Source organism: Denticeps clupeoides, chromosome 16, assembly GCF_900700375.1.
Source record: "Denticeps clupeoides chromosome 16, fDenClu1.1, whole genome shotgun sequence".
Lineage (NCBI taxonomy): Eukaryota > Metazoa > Chordata > Actinopteri > Clupeiformes > Denticipitidae > Denticeps > Denticeps clupeoides.
Window position 1 is genome coordinate 17,737,592 of NC_041722.1, and position 24,098 is coordinate 17,761,689.

Genomic DNA, 24,098 nt, shown 5'->3' on the forward strand with positions numbered 1-24,098 from the left:
TGTTATCATTATTAGAATCTCAATAAAAATCTCTTTCTCTCTCTCTATATATATATATATATAAAACTCTGTCTCTCTCTCTGATATGTACATATATAAAACATATATATAAAAATCAATGGTTCATTTTGTTGACGCGGAGCGGCGATGTCGCGGCGGCGCCACTAGGGGGCAGGACGCGCCCTCCGGAGCGGGGAAGGGGAATCAACGTGTCCGCTGGCGGGGGTCGAGGCTCCGGTGGGCAGTCCTGCGCGGCCTATAGGAGGGGGGTTGGGCGTTGCCTTGTTTCGTGTTCTTTTCTTTTTTTTTTCTCGCGTGTGCGTGTGTTTCTACGTCGACGTACTTTAACGTTTGTCGAGTGGCTGGAAAAGCAGAGTCCGTCTCTCCGCCCGCCGCCGTGCGCCCTTCGCCCGCCTCGCATCGCCTCGCCTCGCCTCACGTCCAAGGAAACGTCGGATCCGCGACCATGGGAGTGGACGGCTGCACCAAATGCATCAAATACACGCTCTTCATTTTTAATTTCTTCTTCTGGGTGAGTCTGATGCGTTCGCATCGGCCATTATGCGTCCGCGGCGCCTCCGTGTACGGGACATAACGGTGACCTCGTGATGAATTTTCACCACCACCAGATGAATCCTTCGTAAAGATAATAATAATAATAATAATAATAATAATGATCGGCAAGAGGTTTCTTGCTTTTCATGCCCGTATACCCGTATCGACGCATGGCCTGTGAATAAATATATACATATACTGTGTATTAAAAAAAATGCAGCACGTTTTCCTCTGTGGAAAGTGTAAAATGAAAGCACGTATTATTCGTGGACCAGCCCGGCGGGTCAATCATTACGGTCCCGGCCGCCCTTCTGGACTCCGGCGCCCGGCCGGCCGCGTGGATCATTTTCCCGCGACGTTCGGCGGAGAGTGAAGCCGCTTTTAAAACGCGCAGCGGCCGCCGCTGCGTGGAATAATCCCGCCGGTTAATCTCGCAACGCGTTTTCGTTCCCAACGCGCCTCGTAAAAGTGTGTGTGTGTGTGTGTGTGTGTGTGTGTGTGTGTATATATATATATATATATATATTTTTTTTAATTTCCTTCCCTCGTCCTCCATCACGCGTGTCTGCTGCCTCCATGGTTATTATTATTATTATTATTATTATTATTATTATTATTATTATTAATATTAATATAAGTAAGCGTTTGTGCCCTGCATGCTTTAACGAGCTGCTGGGTGAATCACCGAGAGAACCCTGCTTAAGACGGGTGAGTCATCTGCGTGGAAAGTTTGAGGACCGGAAAAAGAACGGAACATGTCCACCAGCTCCCTGCCCAGAATGCAACAGTGCTCCTGTTGTGCTGGTGGTTGTTGTTGTTGTTGTTGTTTTTTGGACTTGTGACGCCGGGTCCTGCTTCTCCGGGCCAATCTTGCGGGTGACCCGAGGGTTCGAAAGTGGAAGAACTCGTGGGGAAGTTACGGTTCTCGCCACCACCGTTAGTCATGCGTGTGTTGCTCATTCCTCCACGGCTGCTGGCGGGGCGGGGGCGTTTCCGGCATGTTCGCGGCAAGGGGGGGGGGGTTTACGGACAGATGACCCATGTACTGGGGGGGGTAGTAGCCTAGTGTGTAACACACTCGCCTATGAACCAGAAGAGCCAGGTTCAAATCCCACTTACTACCATTGTGTCCCAGAGCAAGACACTTAACCCTGAGTGTCTCCAGGGGGGGACTGTCCCTGTAACTACTGACTGTAAGTCGCTCTGGATACGGGCGTCTGGTAAATGCTGTAAATGTAATGGGCGTGGAGTCGTTCTTCCATCGTTAGAAGAGATGTTGGTGGAAGTGGGCGGAGTCGTCACTCCACTGCTGGTGACATCATCTCAGCGACGGTGGCAGCTGCTGTCACCACGGCCGTGCCCTGCGAACGCCGCAAGTTTGACCGAATTCAGATGACAGATACACGGCCTGCCGTGGTCATGCGACCAGTCACTGGTCTTTCGGGGATTTTCACTCCTTGCGAGACGGTTACACGCAATAGTGAATCGGAAAAGGGTGTTTGCACGTACAAGCCCCACCCCGGGCCTTCGCCTTCTCCGTAAATGTGACCCGGAGACGGCCCGCGTGAACGGTGGGGGGCTGTGCGGGGCGTCTGAAGTGGCGGGCCCCACCACCGGCATGCCGGACATTCTACAATCCCCCGCAGACGGGGGTCATGTGACAAAAATAGCCCCCTCTTCCTGCTGGCGCGGGGGAGACAAGGTGCGAGCGGGAGGGGCCTCAGCGCACCTTTGACCCCTGGGCAATCACTAAGAAGAAGAAGAAGACTTCGTTGTGTGTTCTGGATGCAGAGACGTTGGGGAAGCTGCGGCCGTGCCGCGTCGCTGTGCAGCCAAGAGGGTGGAAAAGGGAACTTGTGTGGTTGTTTCCGCTGGAGACATTTATCGCACATGCGTTTCTTAAGAATTCCTCTTGAGATGGTCACCCTGACCCCGCGGCCCTGTCCGTGTGAGCGGGTCACATGACGGCCCCCGTCACGGCGACTTGCCCAGATGACGCACGCTTTTGGCCGATCTGATCCGACCTGAGGCCTTTACAGGAACGAGGGGTGCGAATTATGAAACTGGTCCTAAAATTCGTATTACAACTGGGCGTGTCTAATCCGTAAACGTAATCTGAAATCCCCATGGTCCTAGACTAGAAGCGTTTTTTTTTTTTTTTTTTTTCCATTTCGGTTCTTCTTTATTCTCGGACTGAGGAAACTGCCCCCGCGTTCTCCACTGGTTTTAATCTCGCGGTAAACGACAGCGGTGTAACCATGAACGACACCCAACAACAGACGGGCGCATTGGCCAGCGCCGGTGTAAAAAAAAGTTAAAGTTAAAGTGAAGTGATTGTCACATGTGATACACAGCAGCACAGCACACGGTGCACACAGTGAAATTTGTCCTCTGCATTTATCCCATCACCCTGAGTGAGCAGCGGGCGGCCATGACAGGCGCCCGGGGAGCAGTGTGTGGGGACGGTGCTTTGCTCAGTGGTACCTTGGCGGATCGGGATTCGAACCGGCAACCTTCTGTTTACAGGGCCGCTTCCTTAACCGCTAGGCCACCACTGCCCCAAAAACAGTAGTGCCGGGGATCGTGCCGGTCTTCCCACGATATTCAAATTTCCAGAATCGGGATTTTCGCACGTCCTTTGTTCCCCGCTGAAAGCTCCGTTCTTGTGTGAACTGGTGCGAGTTCCTTTCTTCGAAGGAAGCGCAGCCCATAAAGCTCCTTTTGTAACCACGTTCCTCAAGAGAAGCAGCTGCGGCGTTGCTGCCGGCCCGGGACGCGCGACACAGAGTACTTGCAAGCGGAATGCGCCTGAGAGGCCAGCGACCCGAGAAGCGCTCGGCCTGCCGTTGGAGACGGGCGGCCGCCGGGGCCGATTCGGCGGCCCTCGCCGCTTCCTGTTAGCTGCGTGCCTCTTGGCTCGCTCCGAACTGCGCGCCAGTCACGATGGTCCCAGACCAGGCCGCCTGCCAGCCCCGATGAAGCCCGGGCGCGAGATGCTGGCCGCGAAGTCTACCACGCGCACGCCGCCGGCTCTTCGCGCCGCGAGAAGTGCCCGTTAATAATGGCACCGCGTTTTTTTTTTTTGTTTTTTTTTATGGAACGAATGTGGATCCCGATGGCCTGTGCCCATATTAGAATGCGAGCGCTTCATCGCCCATCTGATGCTCCCGTCCCTCCCAAGTGACCCCTCACTGCACCGGAGAAGCCGAGGTTTAATTGTGCAGCTTAGCGGCTGAGATGGATGCAAAAAAAATCGATGATATAAAAGAATAGTTGGCAACAAAAATGCATCATCCATTAGTTGGTCTGTTCTGTAATGCATGCGGTGGCGCGCCCGGGTGACGTCACTTCGTTGACAAATGGATTACAAAAATGACAAAGACTGCACAGCAAGCATTACGTTTCATATCAGGAGCTAATCTCTCAGTTAGTCACGATTAATCGATTAATCGGACAAGGTATTCGAATCGGTCGTAATCCAGTACTCTAACGTGCTTTGACAGTGGAGATAGCGGAGAGCGCCGTGTTTAGACAGAGGTCCCGAATGCTGCCGTGCCGCGCCGCTCCACGACCTCACCCTTTGGCAGCAGCGCTGTTTATGCGGTTGCTAGGCAGCGGGCCGGTGGAACGGCTGACTCAAAAGGACGAGACGAGAGCAGAGGGGGAAGACCGCCGAGGGGGATACTATTTCTGTACGATAGCCGTTCCGACACTTTCCCAGAAGCTCTTCTCGAGTTCCTGCCCGAGACGGCCGCGGCCGGGCCCCTCACGTGCAGCGCCGCAACTTCTACTTCCTGGAACTTTCCCCATGCTGCGGTCAAGAGGTTGACCCATGGCCAGCACGAAGGGGAACCTTCACCCCTTTCGCTAGTGATTCTGGTTCACTGAGGCTTTTTGGTGGTCATTGGGGGGGTCGGGGGGACACGTCGTTGTGAGGTGGGGTGCAGGTATTCGCCGGCCGCTCTTTGTTCAGGGGAGCGGAGCGGCGCAGGGGGGATTTCCTGAGCCCAGGAGGATTCGGCCGCCGACGGGCCTTTTGTGTTGCTGTGAGGTCCCGTGCCGTGAGAACACCTCCACGGCGGAGTGGAAACCCCCCCCCCCGGGATTGAGTCTCGCAGTGCAGCTGTTAGCAGATGTGATTGCAGGAGGGGGGGGTGTCGGGGGTCCCTCCTTCCCCCCCTGCTTAATGGACCCTGTGGTTGGGCAGGGTTTGGAAGGAAAACGCGGTCTGGCGGATAAAAAGCTTGGGCGGGGTCTCCTTTGTTTTTCAGCACAAAACTCATTTGAACCTCGTCCCGATACGGTGGGCTGGTTGCTGGACTCGTCTGATGTTAGCGTTTGTGTCGGCCCTTCATAAGACCTGTAAGGCCTCCCAAGTTCTCCCACACCGCCCCTCTGCTACGTTCCCTCCACTGACTCCCAAAATACTGATGCTGGCCTACAAAGCCAAACATGGAGCAGCACCATCCTGCTTCACAGCCCTTATTACACCTCGCACTGCACCTCGTATACTCCGAGCCTCCAGTACTGCTCGCCTGGTCCCCCCATCTCTGAAGGTAAAAGGAAGACATTCATCTAGACTCTTCTCCGTCTTGGCCCCTCGGTGGTGGAATGAACTTCCCCTCGAGGTCAGAACAGCTCAGTCACTGAGCACCTTCAAACGACAGCTCAAGACCTTCCTCTTTAGAGAATATTTAGATGAACTTGTAACTTGTAACCTTCTTATTGTCTGACTTATGTATAGAAACTAGAACAGAGTGAATAAAAAGATTGTATTCATAGTTGGGGGTCCTGGTGAACCAGAATTGATCTCTTCATCGATGGTAACGTGGAAGCACGTTGTAAGTCGCTCTGGATAAGGGCGTCTGCCAAGTGCCTTAAATGTAAATGTAAAGGCTTCATGGTTTTGGGGGCTTTTCTCCATGCGCTTTCCTGTGCCGCACTGGACCCCCACTGTTCGCCCAGGCCGGCGTTTCTCCACACCCCTGACGAGATCCAGCTGCTCCACCGCACCCCACCGCTCCTGTCGGGGTGGAGGGAGAACGAGGCCGTAAATGGTCACCCCCCCTCCTCCCTCCGCGACGACCCCCCACCTCTACAATGCGTCCCATTGTGGTGGAGTTAAAATGGTCTCTAAATGGGCTGACCAGCTGCCCTCGACCTCTTCTGCCCCGCACTCTCCCAGCGGAGTCTGGACTCCAAACATCCTGCCTCCTCGGGTTTGTGACTTGCTGTTTGTCCTCCGCCCTTTCCTGTTGCAATCGTTTCACTTCTGTGTCCGTTTGAGACGTGGACCCGATCACTCAACCTCTGGTTTTAATGAAACATTCTCACGGTGCGAGTGGAGGAAGCATACTTGTTGGTGTTGTTGGTGGTGCTTTGAGGACAAAGACACAGTGTCAGGATCCGGTGTTCGGAGGCCTCTCATCAAAATAATAACCAGTTAGAGCGATGCAAGGAGATTACCGGATCAGAAAGGCGCCCATTTTTATTTGTTTACAGCAAAAACAGACCAGTGATGTCTATAACACCATAGAGACTTCAGGCCGGCAAAAAGAAACATATAAACTGCATTATTTTTCATGTCATTCGTCCACTTAGTTGTTATTAGATGATAATAATGACCCATTCGACTCAAACTGGGCAGTAGGTTCATTCATAAGCCCATTGAGACATACTGTATGTGATTTTGGGCTATATAAGAAATAAATGTTGTTGTTGCTGTTGTTCATTCTGAGTAACCTACGTAAAACAGGACATGTAAGAAGGAAACATCCACTGCGTCATTTACTGCGTCAGCATGGTTGGAAGTATCAGGTTGATCTGCTGGGTTATCGGCAGCAATATTTGAAAAGTGACCTAGAATTCAATCTAGAATACGGTTGTCACTCCGGAACAGCAGAGGCCATTTATGTTCCGTTTTCCGATTACAGTCTTCCCTGTAAAAATAATGTCCCACCTTTGCACAATCAGGGCACTATTTTCGAAGTGACTCTAAGCGCAGAGCTATAGTGGCCAGAGTCTCAAGTGAACAGCTCCAATGTATCAGTAAGGAGCTGTAAATGGAAGGATGTACAGTTTGCCATTCGCTGACCCATCTGGTTATTCTGGTATTCACATTGCTCCTTTTACCTAAGGATTTGTGTAGATTTCGTTGTATTTTTTTTTGTACCGTACTGAAAAGAATATGATGTGAAGAACTGCCCACTTTCTTACACAGATGTAAGGGCTGTTTGCTGAGCGGCGCTGCCCCTTCTTCTGCTCTCCCAAATTCCAGTAAAAGTAGATTAATCAGACCTTTGAATCCATGGAAGTTTCGTGTCCGGGCGCCAGTCGAGCGTTGGCATCACATTGTAGTACACCGCAGTTTTACAGGCTCCCTTTTTTTTTTTTTTTTCAATCACTGTGCCAATAGGTAATATTGACTTGTAAATGATTAATTAGCAATCTGGTTAACATTACGTTCTTTATTTGAGGCACAATTCTGCAAGAGAGGTAAATTACTGAAAATGTGTTGGTGCTTAAGGTGTTTCACTTTTGTTCTATCATTGTACTCGGGCTCGGATTGCGTGGTAAATGAGCGGTCCGGCGTTGCCTTTCGATAGCGGGTGAAAACGGATGCTCAGGCGGTGAAACGGAGGCCACTTCTAACGTTTTGGTTGCAGCATTAAAAAAAGACACCGTTTTTTCCCTCTGAGCGGCTGGTTGCGCCACTGCGAAATCGCAGCCGCTGCATCATGATCGTGGATGTCTCTTTGAATCGCTGCCTCTGTTTGCCTTCAGCTTGCGGGGGGTGTGATCCTCGGTGTCGGCCTTTGGCTCCGTCATGACCAAAAAACCAGCAACCTCCTGGAGTTAAACTTCGAAGGCGAACGTGCACCAAACACCTTCTACATCAGTGAGTACCACCCTCTTCTCTTCCCCTGTCTCCTTCCTCCACCGCAGGCCGAACGGCGGAAATGTTGTTGGGCGCCCGAGTCGATGGTTCGGGGGTGGAGTCAACGTGATGAAAAGCCCGTACGCTGCATCTAAGGCGAGCCCCTGAGACGCTTTCTGAAGCTGAGGTGGTCCAGACCGGCTCACATGGAGAGAAGCATTTCCCCACAGCGACATGACTCACTGCAGAGAACTTCCACAGACGGGCTTTGATCCGGAGGATTTTCGTGAAGAACTTTGAACCGGTCTTAGAACAGCCCTGTCTTCGTAGTAAACATTGGCTCGAGACCAGTATACCAGTATGCATGCTGTGTCACATTACTGGGTTCCTGGCGCTAGATGTGATGTGTCGCGTTCTTCTGGATTTACAGAAAACTACTTGCTTGTTATCTGCATGTTGGAGAAGAGGAACTAACTACCCACCCACTACCTTTTTTTTGGTGTATAATTAGTACACTCAGGGTTCCCAAGGTCATTAAAAACCCGGAAAAGTCGTGGAATCTGAAAAGAGGATTTTCCAGGTCTTGAAAATGAAATAAAATATAAAGTCATTGAAATCTGATTGACACGTGAACGTATAACAAAGTACATAAGACTTCTGCGCTTACAACTACAATGTTTAAAACCAGCACAGATCTATGGCATCTCTGTTAGCTTTTTTTACGTAGTGAACCACGTCCGCAGCAGCGTGTCGCCTTTTAAAAGTCATGTGATCTACGCACCTGATGGAGCTCGCTTGACTCGGGCGAACACGGAGGAAGACATGCTCGCCGCTCATTCTGGCCGGAATAAGAGCATTTTATTTGTGACAGGGTAGGTGGTGCCGACATACGCCGAGTACGGAGAACGCGGCTGCGCTTATTCTCTGGCACTGCACAACGGAGACTTGCCTTGCCATCCAGCTACAGTGAACTGCGTTTAACCCCCATGTAACCCACATCTCAGCATGCGACATTCATTTACATTTACAGCATTTATCAGACGCCCTTATCCAGAGCGACTTACAATCAGTATTTACAGGGACAGTCCCCCCCTGGAGCAACTTAGGGTTAAGTGTCCTGCTCAGGGACACAATGGTAGTAAGTGGGATTTGAACCCGGGTCTTCTGGTTCACAGGCGAGTGTCTTACCCACTAGGCTACTACCACTACTACTACCAATAGACATTCGACTATTTACATCCAACCCGCTCATTTCCTTTTTCCTCTTTCCATGCAGGTTGCAGTAAGTCAAGTTGTGATGTTGAATGCTGTTAAATGATGTTTTTACGAACAAACTTTTAAAAGGGGAGGAGCCTGTAAGAATGATTGACAGCTCTCACACCCCCTGCGTCCTCATTCCGGAGGATTTAAACCGCCTGCTGTCAATACGTCACACGCCCATTCCTCCTCCATTTCCCTCCATTCTTTACTAGGGGTACTCAGTAAAACACCGAACAGGTCCAGTGACTGCGTGATATCGGTGCTGCAATTCATTTTGTTATTGGTCCAGTCATTGGAGATTAATTCACAGGGAGATGCTTTCACCCATTGTGAAGATCGCGTCTTCTTCTGCGTTTCCGGAACGGCGGACGGTACCGCGGTACCTGAGCGCCTCGGGAGTCAATTTCCGCTCACTGTTGCGTCCCCATCGACTGGCCCCTCTCACAAACAAAACCGGCATGGAGCGCGAGCGGAGGAGCTGAGAGACAAGAGTCCGTAGAAGCACTGTTACAAACTATGGCGAAATGACAACTGTCCGTTGAAAATGCTTTCAAACTGACATGCCGTGGCACCTCAGGAAAAAAAACAGTTCTTTACTCATAAATGAACCGACACCATGGCCCAGAAGCCTAGTAGCCTAGTGGTTAACACACTCGCCTATGAACCAGAAGACCCGGGTTCGAATCCCACTTACTACCATCGTGTCCCTGAGCAAGACACCTAACCCTGAGTTGCTCCAGGGGAGACTGTCCCTGTAACTACTGATTGTAAGTCGCTCTGGATAAGGGCGTCTGATAAATGCTGTAAATGTAAATGTAAACCGAGGTATGGACCATACTATTGGTTACCTGTAGACTTGCACAACTATTGTCTACTCTACTAATACCCCTTGTACACAGTGAACATCACCAACGTGACCACGCTACTACAAACACCAGTATGCTGCCTATCAGTGTCATTGTGAAACACTGTAGCACAGCACACGGTGACACAACGAAACGTGTGCTCTGTATTTAACCATCACCCTTGGTGAGCTTTGTTTTGCTCGGTGACACCTCGGCGGCTCGGGATTCGAACCGGCGACCTTCTGATCATGAGGGGCGCTTCCTTAATTGGTAGGCAACCAGTGCCCACGGTGGAAATGTCTGGGATCTTGCAATGAAGTAATATTTCTGTATCTATATTGTTTTTCACACAGTGGGATAATTGAAGTCTTGAATAACTACTTTGATGCATCATCTCCTTTTACACAGAAGGTGTATTCTTGCTGTAGTTTGTGTCCTTGTCTTTTGTTGCCAGGGAAATTGCCAGGGATTGATGTCAAGGAAAAGAGGAATACTAAAAAAAGTGGAAAACTAAAAAAAAGTGTTTAATGTGCCATGATCAAATATGAGTGCATGAAGATCACGCTTTAGTTGCCGAGGAGCCCAGGAACTGTTGTTATTATTTCTGTATTACTGATTCATTTTGTGCGGTTCCTGGCAATAATCAGCAATAATCGTCCTAAAAAAACGTCCCGTTTCCTCACACACTTTCTCTTTCACCCAGAGGAATTTAGGGGCATGGTTTCCTGCCTTGTGGAAAGCCCATGTCCTTAACTCATCCCAGAACTGGTTAATGATTAGACAATCTGTCAGCAGAAGACCGCGTTTCATTCGTTTTTTACTTATAAGGGAGCTTTTTTTTTACTGAATTGGAGGATTCTTTCGCGCTTATGTGCAGGCTTGGTCTGTGCACGATTTGTGCGAGGTTTTCCCAGCGCAGCAGTGCTCTGATGAGTGAACTAGTGAACTGAATTATTCCTGCGTTTTAAAGTCATACTGTGTTTAGTCACTGCTCTGTTAAATGTTAATACGTGTTTTAGTGTCCTGTTTTGTCTGTGGTGCGTGGTGTGTGCTGGAGCTGGCGGTTTTCACGGTTTGCTCTGCCGCATGGCAGTTCCGGATCCCAGCTCTCACCAGACCCAGTATTGGCAAGACGTTTTCATTCTAATGTGTTGACATTTAAAGGGATTCTGGAGGAAATTATTTGAATATTCCTGTTTACTGGGTCGAATAAAACTAAGCCAGTCACCACATTTACGAACATTTCTGTGCAGGTATAGATCTTTTATTTCTCATGCTATCCTTCCTACTCTCCTGTAGTACAGTAGAAGGTTTCTGTGTAGCATAAATAAATTACATTTACATTTGCAGTATTTATCAGACGCCCTTATCCAGAGTGACTTACAATCAGTAGTTACAGGGACAGTCCCCCCCTGGAGCAACTTAGGGTTAAGTGTCTTGCTCAGGGACACAATGGTAGTAATTGGGATTTGAACCTGGGTCTTCTGGTTCATAGACAAATGCTACTACTATCATAATTGAACTTTGACAGTGCATTGATATGAAAACAGTATATTGGAATATCAGTCTACAAAGTGGTGGCCAAGCAGTTCAGAAGTTTGCCAGTTCGAATCCTGATCAGCCGAGGTGCCACTGAGTGAAGTACCGTACCCACACACTGCTCCCCGGGCGTCTGTCATGGCTGCCCACTGCTCACCAAGGGTGATGGTTAAATGCAGAGGACACATTTCACTGTGTGCACCATGTGCTGTGCTGCAGTGTTTCACAATCACTTCACTTGAAAGTTCTCGATATATCTCAATCTGAGCATCCGCCCATGCTCCGCCCACTCGCCTGCATGCTGGCACCGTACGGTGCAACCACCACCACGGCCACCACCATTCTCGTGATTTCAGTTTAAGTTCTGACTAAAATATGACAAAAATTCACAGACCTTTTGGCGACTTTAGACTAAAACGAGCACGGATGTGACTAAGACTTCTAAAAATGACAGCTGGAAGCAAAGACTTAGACTAAAACTAAAATGAAGACGGGCCACCAAAACAACTAGAATCCGTAATGGGACGATTTTTCCCTCTTTCACTTTCCTTTGCCATGAATCAATATTATCATTCATTTTGCATGCAAGGTTTCCTCTGATGCAATCTGGGGTAAAAAAAAAAAAAAAAAAAAAGCCACTTTATCTGGAATATTCCCAGAGTCTGCCTTATCGCAGGAATCGGCCAAATAGTTTCCTGGTGCTCGCATGCTGCGCTGGATTTTTATTATGCCGCCGTTTTTTTTTTTTTTTTTTTTCTGGCTGAAAACAATACAAGGAACTTTGTAATGATGAAACACTGCGGCCGACTTCCTGCTGAATGTGTAAAACAGCAGAAACGGTTCAGAGTGATGGAGGGTGATCTGATGCCATATCTCACAACACACACACACACACACACACACACACACACATATATATATATATATATATATATATATATATATGAATTTCTTTTGTCTGCTGGTCCTGGCTGGCTCCTACTCACGACTTACTCGCTTTTATAAGATGTGGGTGTGATCTTTGAATCTGTCGTGTGCCCAGCGCTCTGTCTGTGGAATGGCATGTGTTGCAGGGGTGGAGGATATTTTCTAAAAACGAAGTGATAATGACAATCTGACTTTTCATTTTATCACTGGAGGGATCAGTGGTCATTTAACCGACTCCGGACAGGAATGTTTGTGTGAAATTTACCGTAAATCGTTTAGATTTGTCCTGTCGTGCAGCCCCCACAAAATGCACGATGGTGCATAGAGGTTCTGCGACTCTTCACTCACAGGGATCTATTTCAGTGTTCTAAGGAACATTTTTACATCCTGGCATGCACCTTACTGGTGCGTTCTTAATTTTCCTGGTTAACCCAGGTAATGTTCCATTATTAGCATGTTTATTGCAGGTTATATTCAAACCAGTAGTGGAACAGCTCCAGCATGAGGAAGAGGAAGGACTGTGGAAGCCACCTGCATCTGGAGATCCCGCGCTCCACGCTGGAGATAAATGGCTGGCGGGGGCGTAATGTAATCCTCGGCGAGAAGTGGGCCCGGCCCTGTCTGGCGTCTTATTCATAACTCGCGGCAGCGCGGCACCGTGGGCGGCGTCACGGCACACGTCCCACGCAGCCTTCGGCGAGCGCCAGGCCGGCAGCGGGCTGCTGCATTCGGGGGGTCCCGTCGGCGAAGCCCCTCAGAGCCGGACCTCAGCGGATCGCTTGGCCCACGCAGTTTTAATTGTGGCTCGGAACTGTATTGATGTCCGCTCCTAAAAGCCAGATTGCCTCTGAAATTAAATGAGGCTTAAGTGTGTGACTGGGCGCCTGCCAAGAACATACGAGGCAAGTCGCCATATTTAATATGACCAGGACTTCTCCTCAGAGAACATTAATCATGAAATAGCCTCTTCATAACGATAATACACCAATAGAAATGAGCTAGCTCTGTAGCCCGAGACACATTTCTACATATTCAGTATGTACATTTTAAATATTTTCACGGATGTCGGCATGAAATAATTCTTCATGTAATGGTTCCTCCTGGAATGACGCTGAACAGTGATAAGCCCTTATTATTACAGATTTATACCTGGGGATGTCAATAATAAATATTTGATTATGGATGCGTGAAAAGGGCATTGATCCTAAGCCTGGAACATTCTGTATGACTATTGTTTTTAAGCAACAGGCTATTACGTTGATTGATATAGAATATTAAACACAGTACTGTGATAGATATGAAGGAGAGATTGTTGGCTAATTTGAACAAATCTGTCCAAGGATGCATCTGTCAGTAACGACTTTGTGTCATATTGCATATTGAATAGTCCGTGCGTGTGAAACGATTTCGTTTGCTACTCTAAACACGCCCTCCACTCTCGTCTACAGTCAAGGCCACGACGCGCTGATCCCGCCCCCAACCGCTGATCCTGTCCTATAACGTGCAGCGTCTGGTAGAATTGACCCGGGCTGCTACATATCAACCTGAAATGCAGGACCCAAATTCGACATTGAGGCGTGAACTGGATCTCGTACCCACCCAGTAAACACATGACAGGGACTCTCCTTCTCACTGGAGCCGCGGATTTAGGACCCGCAGGCCTTGCAGCCGAAGTGGATACTGAAGTCAGGTTTCGAGTTTCTGAGGTGTTTCTGCGAGACTGTTTGAGTCTAATTTGCATCTAAATCGCCTGCTAAAGGTCCGTTTGTGTTGAATAAAACTAAGCATTCATCTTTTCTACCACACACCAGCCTTTTTAAAAGGCCTTTTTAGTCTTGGATTAGGACTCATCTGAGCTGAATTACGAAGATTTTACTGGTTTTCTACATCAGCGTAGATCACCCACTCAGAACGTCCCTTAATTGTGGTCCTGTAGTAATTTGGCGTGAATTGAACGATCGGGGCTGGGCCGATGAATCCCCCTTTGTGGGGTCCCTCCCCCAGATGTGAGCACCAGGCGAAGCAGCGGGCTGCCGGGCGGCCGGTTTACAGAGCGCATTCTTCTCAGGCCAGTATATTTATAAAAAAAAAAAAAAAAACAGGCAGTAGGAAAAATCTAGAACTTCACAGCTGGCCCCGCCCTCCGGCACGAGTTTTCCTTTCCAAACCAGTAGTCCAGCCCTCCCCCCCTCCCTGCAGAGACTCCGCCTACCAGGCAGGGCTACAGCTCCATCTGTTTGTGTTTAACGTCTGTCTGCCCCACCCCTCCTCTCGCTCGCTGTCTTGTTTCTCGTCTAATTCCATTTGATTCGTTTAAGAATGTTCTGCTTCGTTCCCTCCCCCACATGACTTGCTGTCCTTTTATTTTTTTATCCCCCCCGTGTTCTCCCTCCACTTTTTCTGTGTTTTTTTTTTGTTCCCCGCCCCCCCGTGCCCCCGTCTCGTTTTCTCCGGTCGCCTGAGCGCTGGCTGCCGTGCCCAGCTGTCTCTGCTGGTGTGAAATGGAGAGGGTGGCGTCGCTCGGCTTGATTTAAGCGCTAACGCTCTCGCTCGCCTGCTCTCTCTCTCTCTCTCTCTGGAGAAAGGCCAGAGGTCGACTCTTTCACATGATGTGAATAGCAGCTGCATTCGGCATCGAGGCTCCAGCCCCCCCCCCCCCCCCCCACACACATTCAGCATCGAGGCTCCAGCCCCCCCCCCCCCCACACACACACGCACACACACACACGTTTGCATGCGCGCCGGGGCGCTCTGTAAACATTCGCCCCGCGCCCCCAGACTTGGACTTAAGCCCCTTCCAAACACGACATGCTTGGCAGCTGGGAGGCGCGGCCCAGAATTCCTACTGTAAACGAGCGTGAGCTGGAGTTTTTACATGGCCGGTTACACAGGAGTCTGAAACTGTACACGTGCGAGGTTTGCATTTTAATCGTAAAAGTGCGCAAAAAAGAACAGGCAAATTAAAACGGCAGCTCCCAGCCGTGCCCCCTTCACCCTCATGAAGGGTACTTATAATTACTTGTCGTACTTTGCATTAATAAAATAACAGTTGCAGCCACACCACCTTTTTGCTATTTTAGAGAACTTATGATATATCCTGTAGCATGTTGCCATGGTTACTGTAAGACCTCGTTTTTATGGGTTAGCATGGGTTGCTCTTGTGTTAAGGTGTGGAGGGTAGTGTGGGGGAAAGGGGGCGGGGCCGGTGTGTGTTTGGGGGGGAGTGGGTTGCCGAGTTGACGGCCCACTCTGCATGCTGGTCGCGCCCCTCTCAGGCCCGTTCAGCGTCACTGTGAAAAATGGCCGAGTCTCAGCTCCCCTCCTCGGTCGGGAAAATGGAGGGAGGGAGCGCCCGCTTACTGATTTTATTATGCTGCTCCTGTGCTGGAATGGCAGGGGGGGGGGGCGGAGCCAAGCAAAGGGACGGCAATCTAATTAGCTGCTGCGATTAAATTAACAGGATGGTGCACGATGTACAAGTCCATCTTTTCCACTTAGTGTGGGAGAGAGATGAAACCAGAGAAACACGGAGGAAAGAGTGAACAGCGGCCAATCGGAAAGGGTTCACCTCGCTCCACCCGTCCAATCAGTGATCAGTATTTTCTACTTGCTTTGGGTTTACTGGTCTTGTCCTGTTAGAGCTGCATGACATTTTGATAAAATATCGTATTGCTTATAATTGCATCATCAGGGAAACATTTTATATTTAAAACCAGAACATTTAGAGTTTAGAATATTGCGATCTGTCGTTTCCAGGGCTCAGTTCGGTGATTTGAGAAGCAGGGTGATGGATATGAGTTTTTTTTTTTTAAATATATTATTTTATATCTACCCACTTACAAAGCAGCTCTGTAAGAGCCCGAGTGAAGAGGCGTCGACACAGCACAGATTCTAGATTATGTGGGCATGCAGCACAGACCTTACATTTACATTTATTTATAAAATTGTAAAGCAGCCTCATACCTTGCACAAGCAGTGTCAAGATACGGATCGTGTGTGTGTGTGTGTGTGTGTGTGTGTCTCTTGTCTCGAAAGCAGCATCCTGAACGCTGATAAGCAATTCCGAGAAGAAACACGACCCGTCAGTATAGCCCATTGCTCTAATTCAGAAATCCCCGTCCTTCCTGCCATTCATCCCTCGTTCTTTTATACGTTTTCTCAGCGTTTTCCTCCCCTCCTCTGCCAGCCCTCCCGGTGGTTGTCAAAGAAACGGGCCGGGGCGGTGTTGCGGGGGCATTTCTCGTAAAAGCAGTGGGCCGGGCCTACGGCACTGGCAGCCGGGGCAACTGGGAAGGAGGGGGGGGGGGGGGGGGGGCGGCTGGGGGCGCAGGGCGCATGGTAATGAGGAGCGAGGTCCGGCGGGCACCACGTCCCCATGCCGAAGACGGTGCGAGACCTGGGAGAGCCTTCCACTCCGCTCCTCAGAGAGCGTTCGTCGTGCTCTTAACCGCCAGGGAGTTGCCATGGTTACCACAGCGGGCCAGCCAAGAGTCTGGAGGGAGATGTAAACAATGCAGGAGAAGCGGGCGTGAACGGTCCCTCTCCCCATGCTCTCCTGCTCCCAGACGGAAAGCCTGCCCCTCGGTGGAAACGGCTCGGATGATGAGGGAATGGAAACTTGCACATCCGCGGAAGCCGCTGCCCACCTTTCTTCCCGTTTCTTTCCTCCCCGCAAGGTGTTTGCAGGGGCGTTGAAGTCACGTACCTGCGAATTCTGTGTAGAGTGCGCCACCTGGTGTTTGCTGCGGGCTACTACACCAGGATCCATACATACGAACGCAGACTGAAAGTTTTGTGTTTTGCCCTCTTCGCAGGCGTCTACATCCTGATTGCTGTGGGCGCTGTGATGATGTTCGTCGGCTTCCTCGGATGCTATGGTGCCATCCAGGAGTCCCAGTGCCTTCTGGGAACGGTGAGTCTTCCTTTCTAAGGGTCACTGGGTCAGATACAGCAGTCACGTTTATCATATTCAAATGCCCATCATTGCAATTAGTCTGGTAATTCGATTTTAAGATGTAAGTGTACTTTAATTTAACTTATTTTAATTATGTATTAATTCATTTGGCACTAAAGGTCCCCTGACATTTTTATATCGCTCTTGTTGGTCCCCTAATACTGTATCTGAAGTCTCTTTCCGAACTTCAGACATGGTGCAGAATTACAGCCACTTTGATCCAAGGCTTTTTTCCAGAAAAAAAATAAAATGAACCCACTGGTTGTTCGTGTGACAGAACTCAAAAATACATCTGTGATCATTTTTACATCCAATCATCAAGCAACTGCAATGCTTCTCACGTTTGGAAGCCACGACGGTCGGTGGAAATGGTCGGTGGAGTGGTGGGAAATTCCCTGGGTGGAAAAAGCGGGAGGTGACCTTTCCCCTTATGACGTCATAAGGGGACAAATTCCAGATCCGACCGTCTGAGCTGCCGCTCTCTGAACAGTGAAGCAGAATGACCAAAGCACTCTTTACACCTATTGCCATTTCTAGCCACTTCCAGACCATAAACAGGGGACCTTAAAAAAATTTTTTTTGAACCATATCAATGACCAACAAGTGATACATTTAATCTATTTGTGGTAAATTCATGCATATTGTGCCATATTTCTTATAGAAATAGGCATTGTAAAACTACAGTATTTATTCAGCATTTTCCTGCAGAAACATGGCGGCGGCGCAGGATGTGATGATGAGGGGTTTTTTTTTTCTTTGATTTCCTGCAGTTCTTCGCTTGCCTGGTGTTGCTGTTTGCCTGTGAGGTCGCAGCTGGCATCTGGGGATTCATGCACAGGGATACGGTACGGAGGACCGTACACTCTTTAATACACTGTTTATACAATATCAGCATGAGCATGCGTGTGATTTATAATAAGATGAAACGGCCTCGTTTATGCATGAGAGTGAGTGGGTTATTATCTGTGCGTCATTATCTGTCTTATGAGGCCACCCTTGTCCCCCCTGTCAGATTTCAAAGGAGTTTATAACCTTCTACGACTTGGTGTATGACGAGGGCATGGCCACCAAGAGCCAAGACAAGAAGAAGGCTGCTGCCACTGTGCTGAAGGCCATCCATGAGACGGTGAGCTATTCCATCATATCGTACAACTATAAATATAACAGCGCGGTTTAAATATAATAAAATGCTGAATAAAAATCTTTTACTGTTTTTTTTTTGTTGTTGTTGTAGCTGGGCTGCTGTGGGAAGGACAGCTCATTTATGAGCATCATTACTCAACTGGGCAACGACCTCTGCCCCGACAAGACCAGCACGTTTGAGACCACCCCGGTCGGTGTTGCTCCGTTTTTTTTTTCCCGAAATGTCCACGCCTCGCCGCGTCGGCGTTCGCTCACTGAAAACACTCTCCTTGCCTCGACAGAACTGCCACGAACAAATCAGGCTGCTGTTCACTGACAAGGTCTACTTGATTGGCATTGCTGCCCTGGTGGTCGCTGTCATCATGGTGGGTGCTTCATAAAACCCGTGCGCTTGCACTTGTCCCAGGGTCCTGCAGAGTTTAAATTCAGCCCAGTGTTGGGGATGGAACGGTTACATTCCTATACAATAGGAATGTAAAGATGCAATCAGCGTTCGGGTTGACATGATTCACGGTTTTGGTAGGGTTTGCTTTTTTTCACAGAATGAGCTGCAGACATATTATGATTGAAAATATGACTAATTACTTTTTGAACAAAAACGCAACTAAAATAGCCTTTTCTAGTAAAAGAAAGTACGATTCAGTGAAAAGAAGTCGGTCCACGGTGAATCGTTACATCCCTGCGTGTTTCTGTGTATGCTTTATATTAGAAAGACTGAAATGTTACTTAATGCAGCGTTCTTCAGCGGTTCCACTGAATAACACATTCTGGGTTGATATGGCCGTTATTAAGTTGGGAAAACTGAGTTCTATGCATCAGGTTCTCAGAGGCCAAGGTAGCAACCTTGCTTATGTACCTGTATTTTAAAAATTCAGTTTTCAGACGTTGTTTAATTTGACCTTTGACCTTTTGTACATCTCTCTTTGTCTCTCTCCCTGTCCCCTTCTCCTCATTGTCTTCCTCTTTGATCTTAGATCTTTGAGATGATTTTCAGCATGGTCCTTTGCTGTGGGATCCGCAACAGCCCGGTGTACTGAAGTCCAGGGGAAGGAGCCAGAGGGTCGTGACCTCTGGAAACACTAGTCCCAGAAGGAAAAAAAAAACAACTACACAATGTTTCTCTCCTGCTTTTCTTTCGTATTCCTCATCACTTCCTAACGTAGTTCTTATTGAGTTCCTCCAGTCTTATGGAGCAGAATGATATGTATAGACGCAGCGGTCGTGGCATGGCTGTGTATTCTGTGCTCTGAAGTCCCAGTCATGAGAACAAGCTGTGGTGAACATGCAACACACACATGCACACACACACACACACACACACACTTTTCAGACACGTTTTTGCCGTAGATCTTACCCCGACACGGTTCTCTTGTGTTAACAGTTAGCTATTTGCTTTCGCTATTTGGTTGTTCCTCTCCCCACATGTACATGATAAAAAAACTGTATATATTCGTGGTGCTGTATGACTTTCAAGCATGGATATTGTATTTAACCCGTCCCTGTCTAGTTACCACCTGGATTTGCTTCTTACGAAGACCACAATGGTTCGTTTTCTTTTTATTACTCTTTTTTTTAATCTTTTTTCTATGTAGAGGACAGAATAAAGGAAGCATTTTCATTCACCTAGTGGCACTCACACGTCGCATCCCTGTCTGGTTTATTCCCAGCAAGGCGCCTCCCACTGCCCTTCATGACCCAATCAGGGAGTGCCTGTCTCTGCACATCCGAAAATAAGAGAATATTGGAGATAACATTTTGTGAAATCAGAAAAAGCACCACTGCCAAAGGGTTGTCAACGTTGTTGCCCCTTAAAAAAAAAACAACCCAAGTTCTGGGGCCCATGGGTCCTAATGAATGTCATAGATGCATCATGGCTCCTAGCGGCTTTTTAAATCCGCAGTGCATTGACGCTGGTGATTCATTGCAGATTATGCCTCCTTTTATTTATTACATTTTTTACCCCCCTCAGACAGTCATAAGCCATAGTCTCGCATGTGCCTCCTGGAATAATCAATTTGGCCCCCTGTCTTCATTAATTTGCCAGATTTGAATAGCAAAAAACGGGTCCCCTTCAACCTCCTGAACTGGAGAAGGTTTCAGAAGTTGTCGGCCAAATACGAGTATTCTATTTTTTTTGTTTTTTTTTTTTTAGAATTTTTTTTTGCATGACGAGGGGAAAGAAAAAACCTCGCTCGGGATCACTGTGGAACCCTCAGCGCTTCGGCAACAGTTGCCCCTTTAATGCCTAAAGATCCCTGTTCAGACAGCCAAATGCTTGACCATGACGTAGCTGTGATATGTGGCGATTATAACTCTACTGAGAATGCTGTAGTGATCAGGTGTGTGTGTTTGTGTGTGTCAGTTGTCCTTCGTCCGAGAAGCAGGTTGACTGGCCCTTCATCTGGCCGGCCGTGAAGGTTTTAATTTGATCTCCACCCAGCACCGCCACCAGGGGGCAGAATTGCATCCTGCTTCTCCTTGACTTTGCTGTAACGCCACAGGCCACCAGGAGGCGCTCTCGTATTGTTGAGTTTTTGGTGACTGCATTGAACTGAACTCATATTCGCACTTAAAACATCCTCACATACACACACACACACACACCATCATAATTTGTGTAAAACCTACATGCAATCTGCAATTCTGTCTTGTTAACACATAATGCCTATGCTGATATGCTGAAAAGTGTCTTGTAATATGTACAGCTATATATTATTGTACTAATGATTATGTAAAGACAACGTATGCCTTTTATTGTGATATCTTCTCTGGTACTTTGTTGTACGAAGGATCACGGGTCAGAGATTTTGCTAAAAGCATGTTTTTTGGGTTTCCTGGTCAAGATTAAAATGTAGAATCACATCTAGGGAAAGATGGTCCTGTTCCGAAGCTCCACCACATGTGATGGCAGTGCTGCCCGATTATGAATTTTTACCCAGAAGATCTGCTTCCTCGTAAAATCTCTGCCCTAGTTCTACAGTTACAGTTTTTGTGTTTGTTGCCCAAATATTTAGGGATTAAATGTATTTTACAAGTATATCTGACTATGTATTTTTTTTATGAAATATTAATTCCTGCCATTCAGGTTTGTTTGGATACCACAGTAGGGGTGGTGTAACCCTCACAAAAACAGTGAATTGGTTGCACGTTTTGAATGTGTTTAGGAGTCAATCAATTATATGCAATAATTCTGCCTAGTAAGGTTATCAAACCAGTACCTGGCTACTATTGTTACCTAGCAACATAGCCAAATATTATATATTACTTTCGTGTAGAATTATTATTCTTTTTTGTGTCCAGAGCATCAGAACAGACTGTTACTCAACCGATCAGACCAAATCCAATGGTGTACATATTGAATGAAGTTTCATATTGTATGTGTGCGTGTGTGTATATATATATATGTAATAATATCGAGGCTCAGAATCAGAGTTTTAGAGGCTTAGAATCAGGCATCAGTGTTTTTTTGTCAACTTTACAGGAGAGCAATATCAAAAAACAACCATAGTCACTTAACTTTGTGTCAATTTCCCTTTAAAAAACACTTGGATGACAATACATTTCAAGAATAGTCACAAATACTTCTGTGTGTTCAGTGTCATTTGGTTAATAAAATAATTTATTTGTCTACTTTTGCCAGTAGAAAAAGCTTTCAATTCAAATATCTCAGTTTCACCCCATATATCTCACCTATTGATATATATTATGTTTTATTGTGGCTTCTTATAAATGATGCACAGAGCTGATTGTTATATGTCCAGTAAACAGGTTAGAGCCACTCAAGTGCAGGTGAATGGAGGAAAATAATGTGTCATTTCTGTTAATCACCCTTTCTCTCAATCACTGTGCCTAATTCTGACCAGAATTTCTCAAACAGATTAGATCTCCATGTTGTTCTGAACATTGGAGCTCAGTTCACCCAAGCTGATTCAGATTTATTTACTACAACCAAGAGAAATTACACTAATGTTGGTCTTTTCCCAAAATATTGCTATTCCAACTTTATTGTTAGCATCTTAGGAATTATTTTACTTTAAATATGCTCATTATGTACATGCCCAGGATCTACAAAATGACATCTGCACGGTGGTTTTTCCAGAAAACCAAGCCAATGCAATAAAAAAAAATGTTCAGAAGAGATTTGAGATCAACTCGAGCCGTTCCAGAAGAGGCCGGCCTGTGTTTGGGATCATTGTCTTGCTGAAATGTGAACTTTCTCCCAAGCTTCTCCCAAGCTGTTGTTCCTCACACAGAAAGTCCCAGTGTTTTCTCTCCCCAAATTAGGCCAGAAGCAGAAGAACTGTGGAGTACACCACCACGTTCCCAAAATACGAAAGGTCTTCGTTCTGTTACCCACTGGGCTACTCGAAAATAGTTTTTTTCTTTAAGTTCTAAATGTATAAATTGTGTTTCTCCTTAGTTAGACTAACACTAACTAGCGGCGCTGAGACCCGCTCTTCCATTACAGAATAAAGCAGAAACTTTATGAGCATTATTGTCATATTACATGTTACATTTTAATGGTGCATGATGTTAATCAATGCACCCATGGCGCACATCTGTCTGTTTATCACGTTGCTTAAACTGGAATTCAAATGTTGGCAAAAAAAATAATTCACCTCAAGGAAAAAAAAGTAAATCAATTATATAACTATCGAATTAGCTGTTTGTGGCAGGCTTATTTGAAAAGCTACCACTTTATGGAGTGCCATGTGTCAAGCACATATTTCTGTGCACCGCCTTCATTCTGTTACCCATTAGACTACTATGGGAAATAGTCCAAAACTATTTGATTTGTTTCTTTAAGTTCTACTTTATTTATGTCATTACCATGCAGGCATGACGAGGCGGGTGTACGGAGAGGAGGACAAAGAGTGACGAGACGACGAGGAATGAAGGACACAATCACCTGACATAACGAAACCAGGGTTTAATGGTGAAGCACAAGACAGGGGACACATCCGAGACATTGACACTGGTGAACATGGAACATAACGTTAAAGACCTGAAGGCGAACAGAAACGAACAGGACAGCTTTATACATTTTAAACAGGTGAACACGATTAGGGAACATTTCACATGACAACAATGAAACTCCGGTTTGGATCCCGGACCGGAGTAACCCCTTTTTGGACCGGATCGTGACAATATACACAATTGTGTTTCACAAAATGAATTGTGAAATAAGGGCCGTGAGTATATGATAGCTAAACAAGATCTCCGCCTGATGGTGTCACTGAGGGCTGAACGGGCAAGGAAGCGCTGTGGTGAGATTTTTAATAAAAGGAAAGATAAACAGGCACGTGGGCCAGAATGAAGGAGAACAGTACAGTACTAATACAAAATGCAGCAGCACAACTAATCTTCAACCTTCCCAAATTCTCCCACACCACCCCTCTGCTACGTTCCCTCGACTGGCTCCCAGTAGCTGCATGCATCAGGTTCAAAATACTGATGCTGGCCTACAAATCCAAACATGGAATAGCACCATCCTACCTCACAGGCCTTATTACACCTCACACTGTACATCGTATACTCTGAGCCTCCAGTACTGCTCGCCTGGTCCCTCCATCTCTGAAGGTAAAAGGAAGACGCTCATCTAGACTCTTCTCCGTCTTGGCCCCTCGGTGGTGGAATGAACTTCCCCTCGAGGTCAGAACAGCTCAGTCACTGAGCACCTTCAAACGACAGCTCAAGACCTTCCTCTTTAAAGAATATTTAGATTAAATTGTAATTTTCTTGTTGTCGAACTTTGTGTACAGAATCTACAACAGAGTGAATTAAATAGATGTATTCATAGTTGGGGTCCTAGTGAACCGGAATTGATCTCTTCATCGATGGTAACTTGAAAGCACGTTGTAAGTCGCTCTGGATAAGGGCGTCTGCCAAATGCCGTAAATGTAAATGTAAATGTAGTACAGGAGCTGGCGTGTGACTACTTTGTCAGGAGAACACGACACCTTAACAGAAGGTAAGGACAGTCTCTCTGCGTTAATGT

General features: G+C 47.3%; 1 protein-coding gene across 1 annotated transcript; it reads left to right on the top strand.

Annotated features, from left to right (window-relative positions):
• The first annotated feature begins 226 nt into the window (after positions 1-226).
• cd81a (CD81 molecule a) lies at positions 227-21,137 on the top strand. The gene is made up of 8 exons (XM_028955863.1): positions 227-532; positions 7,339-7,453; positions 16,818-16,915; positions 17,728-17,802; positions 17,970-18,083; positions 18,192-18,290; positions 18,382-18,465; positions 19,075-21,137. Exons 1-8 carry the CDS (start codon positions 467-469, stop codon positions 19,135-19,137), a joined length of 714 nt encoding a protein of 237 aa, XP_028811696.1. The 5' UTR covers positions 227-466; the 3' UTR covers positions 19,138-21,137.
• The last annotated feature ends 2,961 nt before the right edge of the window (positions 21,138-24,098 follow it).